This window comes from Neodiprion lecontei, chromosome 6 (genome assembly GCF_021901455.1).
Source record: "Neodiprion lecontei isolate iyNeoLeco1 chromosome 6, iyNeoLeco1.1, whole genome shotgun sequence".
Classification (NCBI taxonomy): domain Eukaryota; kingdom Metazoa; phylum Arthropoda; class Insecta; order Hymenoptera; family Diprionidae; genus Neodiprion; species Neodiprion lecontei.
Window position 1 is genome coordinate 25,541,530 of NC_060265.1, and position 7,592 is coordinate 25,549,121.

The 7,592-nt window shown below is 37.2% G+C and overlaps 1 protein-coding gene across 1 annotated transcript; it reads left to right on the forward strand.

Annotated features, from left to right (window-relative positions):
- The first annotated feature begins 760 nt into the window (after nucleotides 1-760).
- Nucleotides 761-7,448, forward strand: LOC107218330. Its single transcript, XM_015656169.2, has 7 exons — nucleotides 761-829; nucleotides 3,079-3,286; nucleotides 3,435-3,674; nucleotides 4,439-4,525; nucleotides 5,474-5,605; nucleotides 5,690-5,841; nucleotides 6,027-7,448. Exons 2-7 carry the CDS (start codon nucleotides 3,080-3,082, stop codon nucleotides 6,151-6,153), a joined length of 945 nt encoding a protein of 314 aa, XP_015511655.1. The 5' UTR covers nucleotides 761-829; nucleotide 3,079; the 3' UTR covers nucleotides 6,154-7,448.
- The last annotated feature ends 144 nt before the right edge of the window (nucleotides 7,449-7,592 follow it).

Below are 7,592 nucleotides of genomic sequence, written 5' to 3' on the forward strand. Positions count from 1 at the left end.
AAATGCAATTTTTAAAGCATCCAATGTAAATAACTTGTCGGTCACTTTTTCCAACACCATTTCTTCGAAAAACCAAGTTTAGAAAGCGACGTATCATGAGCAATCCGTAAAATACTATCAAAATAAGTTGTGGCGAGCTCTGGACACTGAAGAGAAAACGCGTCTAATCCTCTTGACTACACTGCATCGTTCCGAAAACATTCCTTTCTTACAAGCCCTTATAAGCAAACTTTACTGAACACTATACATTATATACTGCACACCACTTTATATAAAACGAGAATCAGTCAGTGCAGGTCGTAGATGTATAGATGCAAAGCAAAGTGACGAAGTTTTTGCATCTTTTAAAAAGAAGAAAGTTCAAAGTCTTTTGATGGTCGAGGTCAACCGCCACTTTTTACCGGTCACACCAGACCAATGAACTTTCATTAAGACGGTAAATAATTAAGTAGAACTCCGATGTACAGCCACGAATGCAATTTGTCTTTTGATTTGAATTTGTCGCTTAGTATCCGACAGGTTTACTTTCGTCGCCGTCGCCTCATTTGCGCACATTTGCGTACATTTGCGCAAAAGCAAAACGAAAACACCAAGTAGTAGTCTTGCACGGAATTACAAAATCAAACTTAAAAATCGTCAACGATATCCGTAACAATTGAGCCGGCCGATCTTATTGGTTAATTCCATTGAAAATAGTTTCAAAGGTGAAAGGTGATTGGTGGCACGGTCTACCCCCCCAAGGTGCGCAGGCTATATAGAAGACCCCGCCAGGAATTTCATCTTCAGAACTGAGAGACAGTGTCACGGTAATCTACCCGGAAATATCGACGTGAGTACAAAAAACATTCTTACTTGGTTATTTATTGTTGTCGATCATTTTTGATGCATCTCTCATATCTTGCGATTGGTTCATAATTCAATTTAAATTCTATAAGGATACAGGAATATATGTAACGTGAATAAATTAAGTTGACAAATAAAAACATATTTCTAACAAATCTAGCGGCGGCCCTTTCAAAGTAAATTGCACAATGACACAGTGAAGTTCCCTACATACTGGTTTAACGTCTTACACAACATTATTTGTTTCACGAGAGATTTCAATACGTGTAAGATATGTAAAATAACGGCACAGTATTCGCAACTCGTTTCTTCTCAACTCATAAATTGTTTTCAGGTAAAATTAAATCGGAATACTTTCGATTTAAATGTTTTACAAAATACCATTAAGTAGACTATTTGGGATAATTTTTGAAGTTCACTTTACATGAGTTCATTTATTTTAAGAAATGAATATACCTAGTAAGAAAGTAAGATACGACATAGACGCACTTAGACATTATCAGTGCATGCAGGTAGGAAATACCCTGAGTCAGCAGGTGCAAAGATACAGTTAGTACCTCGCCCAAGATTCTTTTTTCAACAATCAAGTACCAGTTCTGAAACCCAACGAGTCGTTTTGGAAAATTCCATCTGAAGGTGCGGGAGAGACAGATTTTCCGAAAGTGAAACAAGAAGTATTGAGGCCGTCTTTTCTCTAGTGAAATTAAAACATACAAAGGGCAGAGTAGATAAAAGGTAAATGAACCTTGCGACGACGCGTCTCTGCCGCATACAGCGATAGAGTAAATCGTGTCACGCTTTGAACACTTAAATTATACTTTCTAGACAAGGTTCATTACAATTGTGAGACAAGAATGTCTGTTCATGTTCACTACCATTCTATGAAAGGTCAAGGATTTATCAGGCGCACAGTCAGTCTTTTTAACATATAAAAATTGTAAATTGCGTAGTGAACTAAATAAACTTTAGTTATCGAATATTTTAAAAAGGTCACTTTATTGATTCGTTTTTTTTTATGCCAATCTTATAATTGTTTCTCCGAATTTGATGGATCCAGGATCCAGGTGGTGAGATTTTTTTGTTTTTCCTTTTTTCCTTATTTGATTGGGTTGTTTTTTTTTTTTTTTTGTTTTCTTCCACGACTCTGCAGCGAGCTCGTTCAGTGGGTCACGACCGAGTTTTCGAATAACGGTTCGCATCAGGTTCAACAAACTTCCCGATCAGAAGTGGGTTAACAAGACAGCGACTGCCGTGGTCTCGTTGAGCGAGAGCTGAGACGTCGAGCTTACCTATAGAGTTTGCCTTTCGCGGTCAAGGTGCGGCGATAGTAATATTATAGGTATACTCACACATTGACATGTGAATCGATGCATTCCTTCATTTCGCGAGTAACGAAATCGGATTTTTTGAGTATCAAACCTTTCTGTCACGCGAGGATAACGACAATGAGTAACTGAAGATAATCCCAATGACACAAATTATCTCACGGCATGTATACCAGTGACGAGTTTTCGAAAATGCACTTTCTCTAACCGTTAACCACGCAAGTTCTGTTACGTTTCGCGAAATAATTATATCTGATTTCAGAAACCGACACTGTGCGTTTAATGATTTCAACGACGCTCTACCGCGTTTTCGCTAGATAATTACGAGCGGCTTATATACCGTGACGACGCGTGTTTTCTCGTTAAAATGTTACATCTTTCCTTAATATGGTTAAGAAAGAAAAAAAAAAAAAATTACGAAAACGAATCGACACTCAGTGTTTGCGTTCACATTACAATTCGTAAATCCGTATTTTTGAAATTTCAGTCTATTTTATTTCTTAAATTGTAATTCAATGAAAAACATCCGATCTTTAAACCCATCTTGCGTTTTTTAAATTTAATATCTGGAAACCGAGCGCTTTTCTATTCAGAGAAAATAATGTTGCGGTTGAAGATAAGTGTAGATTGCAAAAGGCAGTCACTGATCACGGTTATGTGCGAACTTACAGTAAATGCAGCCTTTTTTTCGAGGGATTAAATCCGCTCCAAAGACCGACTGACCCAAATCGAGTTACCACGTTCACCGCATTCTTAACGGAACTTCACTCAACTATTAATGAGGAACACGGGGCTTGAGAGGCGGTCATTTCGTTCGTTTCAATTGCTTCGATAATAATCCCCGTGGTTTAAAATTATACACTTCAACAATACACCTACAATACGTGATCGAATAAAATTTTTATTCCAGAATGCAGTACAACCAATTTGTATCCCTGTGCCTAGTGGCGCTTGTTTTGGGACAAGCATCGGCGTTACCACAGCATCCTCAGTACGATGTACAGTACCCACAGCAATACCAGCAAGTCAGAGATCAGAGGAAATTCGCCGAAAAGCCAAATGCGATGAAGAAGGTCGCTCTTGACGATCTCGAGGATGTCAGCACCAACCAAATCCAGGTAACCGTAAGGAAACAAAGCGCAATTAATAATTGACAATAACGGTGTGTGCTATACATATATTGTTTAAAATTCAAACATTTTTATTTATTTTTTTGTATACCTAGACGAGTTTTTGTTGTAAATCGTTTTTATTTGTTGTCCTCAGGAAGGTAGCAGCGGCGGCTTTTCCTGGTCGAATATGCTGAGTATGGTGATGCATATGCTGCTCGGTCAAACCGGCGGCAATGCAGGACCTAGTAAAAATGATATCGACGATGGAGCACCTCCTAGCCCCTGGGCGAATATGTTGTCGGTTGGTCTACGCGTTTTGAGTGCCCTCCTGGGTGGACCTCAACAACAAGCTGACGGTATTGACAAAGTGGACAACCAAAGCAGCCCATTGCAGGTACGAAATCATACCCTGGAGCTCACCTCTTTGTACCTACTTTCGCACCTTTCTAACTTTTTAATTATGAACATAGATTGGTAAAGGAGACAATATTTCCTTTATACTTTTTACGGATAATTAAATTCATATGATAAACACATTAGCAGTTGCGAGCTTGTTCGAAAATATTAATAATACATCATATAATGCATAGATTTTGCGGTAATACTATTAATTATAGGTTTAATAATAATTAATGTAATGTTCCCTTGTACAAAATATTCTCCGCATAGTACGTTATCACTGCTTCATTTAATTTTCACATATGCTTTTCACGTTGCTTTACCTATATGTACTGCCTTATACCTATATAGATTGAAATTACAACACTGCAGCATCTTCAAATTACGTTTTACCCACTATTGGGATACATTGTAAATCATCACGACACTTTCCTCACATTTTCACACCAGATTTAAAAATAATGATACGATTTTCAAGACCAAATAAATAAACAAACTTGTTCAAATTTGTTATAGTATTTCGTCTGGTCGTAACGTGTGATAAATTGAAAAAATAAAAATGAAACAAGTTGAACGCTGTTATAACCGTTTGGGATCGATATTTGTAAAAATGATTGGATCAAAATTATATCCGACACTAAGGTCATACAATGAACTGTAAAACAAGATGCTGTAGATGAAAGCAGCAAGTGTATTCGTTTGTATATATACATGAACAAAATTTAGACTTAGTGCACACGGCTGGTGTCGGTTGTTTAGGGAGTATTGACAGCGGTGCTGGGCGCATTTCTGGGACAGGGGCGAGATCCTGATCAGGTAGCAGTCATGGCAAAACAGGCCTCCGAGGTTAGTATTAAAACACCGATCAGTTGGTCCATCATTTTTGTTGTAAAAAAACGTTTGCAAAAAACGTCCAATAATGCATTTTTCGTGCCATATTAATGAGCGTACGTTGTTACATTGCGTTTTACATATTTTATGATACATAAGCCACATGCCATTTAAGGGGGTGCCGTAGTCGATTTCGACGTTGTTGTACATATCTCGAAATATCGAAGTCCACGTATATCTCAAAGGCGAAAAATGGCTTGACAGCCACATCTATACGCAATTCTGAACAAAAACACTCCAACACATTTTCATTTAACGCAGAAATAAAGAAATAGCAAGATTTCTACGAAATCACGATAGCATATTCGTAGAAATCAAGCCGTTCCTTAATTTTGCATTAAATGAAAATGTGTTGGAGTGTTTTTGTTCAGAATTGCATGTAGATGTGGCTGTTAGGCGCTTTTTTCGTTTGAGATACATGGACTTGGATAATTAGAGATATATACAACAACGTCGAAGTCGTCCAAGGCACCCCCTTCATAAAGTTGAATACAGAACATCAAATGTTCCCACATCCTGCCAATAGCTTGGGGCTACATTGTGCTACCGTTGGTTAAACAATGCTACGTTTTCATTCACCTAAATTTATTCGGATCTCTTCGAAATCAGGTCATTTGTGCTTACTGTCATCACAACACATTGATGTTTGTACATGTCCCAGCAATCCCAGTAGATATAAACTAATTGATCAACTCCAAACGCCGAAGATGCCGGATCAAACAAGATTAGCGATTCGAATCGTTTCTTTCCAAGTCGTTTCGCTTCGAAATCTTCGATTTCTCGAGTTGGTCAATTCGGTTCATCCTACTGACAGAGCGGGACGTAGATAGGTCGTCTCAATTATTCGCCGCCCACATTAACGGAACAGTTTTCATTTACAAAGAAATTTTCTCTGATATGCAGTTCATCGGCATCGTTATGAACCTCTTGGACGCCCTGAAGACATCATTCTCGCACCGTTCTCTCACCGCCAGGTCTATGGGAAAGCGGGACACCATTTCGGAAGCCGCCGTTGCCTCAATTTCCATGCTCAAGGTAATCGGTGGTAGCGAACAGTTCCACTTATCCATTCGCGTATCACTTCTTACCTTACGCTTAATAACCGCTTTTTCCTTCCAGGGATACGTACGATCCATGAAATCTTTCAGCGGAGTCGGCCGCGCCGAAGATGAAGGACAACGCGGGTGTGCCGAGCGTGCTCTTTGCGAAGCTAACGCAGAATGTACCGCAGATACACAAGGGCAATCCTCGATCTTCTGTCAATTGGGATCGTGAGTATATTCTTATAAATCAATCGTCGTTACCTAAAAATTGCAACAGATTTATGAATTAGTGGGGAAAAACCGAGTACTCCAATACTGCAAGGGAAATTACGATGTATTTACTATTTGATAAATATGGGACAATATTCTTACGATAGTATTTTTACTTAATTTTTTCTCTCGGATAATTTTAGATACGCGACCAGTTACTTGCTTCAAAGGCAGAGTGGAGTTGCATTCGAAGCTTTATCCGAGGCTGGCCGACGCGGCCGTTCAGGTGAAGACTGTCGAACGCTTTTCTTAGACTGTAACGCAGTTTAATTTCAATTTAATCGATGATTGAACGTTATTCAGAGTTTTATTGGAGGCTCCAATCACTTTACGATCGCAATTAAACCAGAGTTTAAATTGAATTTATACACGTGGAAGTACGCATACTGTCGAAAGTTACGGTTTTGCTTTATACCGTATATACGACGCCGGTTAGACTTAGAACAATATACGTATATAAATTATTAAAGCACCAAAAATATTTATACCGCACAACAATCGCTTGTATACATATACATATATATATATACAATTTTTTACACTATCACATGTGATACTTGAGACGATTGAAATTGATTTAAAAACTTTTCAACTTCTCACTCAAAGTAAATATTAAAATAGGTACTTTCCACGAAAGAAACTTTATGACGCCGCAAAAGCAACGGCCTATCATTGCATACGACACCTCGTCAGGGCAAAATTTTTTATTTATCTCAATTGTTTAAAAAAAGTCCTTGTAGGTTCGATTAACAAAGAGAGAAAATCGAGAGTTGACTCCTTTTCTTTCTTCATTACGAAGACGTATATAATTTAAAATTGAAAAAAAAAACAACACTTTTTTGTAGAAGTAGACTGAATAAGACTTGAAACTTAGGTAAACTTAATTAATTAAATTCATCTAAGTATCGAGACGAAAGATAATATTTATTATAATTTATTGTAAATCGACGTAAACGAAAATTCATGCAGTAAGCTGTTCGAATGTTTCACACATTTTGAAGATATTCTTACGAGCCGTAAAAAAAATTTTCACCCAACAGGATCTAAGAATTTAAACCATCAAATGGACGAAATTTTTGTGAGATTGCTTGTAAGACATCTGAACCTAGGAATATACAATATTAAAATTTTGTTATTATCCATAGGAGACAGAGGTCGTTGATATAATCTCTTTTATATAATCGGCAGTAATACAGGATGCCTCCCAATATATTTATCAGTTAATATCTCAGGTTATTTCTACGAAATTTTTATACTGTATATATTTTACTTGAGGGTAATTTTTTCACAGGTATTTAGTTCATAAACTTTCGCAAGAATGCTATGAATTCAAAAATTTCTAAATTAGTGATCATTATAGACTTTAATAACTACACGATATGAAATGTCCGCGATGAGACATCGATCCAAATCACGGAGATTGACATTTTTTACTGAAAATTTTTTTTATTCCTGTATATGCTGGTGTTTCGTAGTTGATAGACGATTTTATGTTTAAGTTGTATGTATGCGCAGAATGAGTGTAAGATAAACTATAATAAAAATGAAAAATTATTCAGATTCTACACATGTCAAATTATTTATTTATGTATCTTGTACTGCATTCCCATATTAACCTGCAATAAACCAAGTTTTTCTAAACCACACTTGATTCCTCATCATCTCAGCATGGAAACAAAGGAAACTCTGTGTCTATTGTGGACGTACAG

Coding starts and splice junctions, on each gene's coding strand:
- LOC107218330 (XM_015656169.2), top strand. CDS start 3,080: ATGCAGTACAACCAATTTGTATCCCTGTGCCTAGTGGCGCTTGTTTTG. Junction 3,287..3,434: donor TCAGCACCAACCAAATCCAG/GTAACCGTAAGG, acceptor TGTTGTCCTCAG/GAAGGTAGCAGCGGCGGCTT. Junction 3,675..4,438: donor ACCAAAGCAGCCCATTGCAG/GTACGAAATCAT, acceptor TCGGTTGTTTAG/GGAGTATTGACAGCGGTGCT.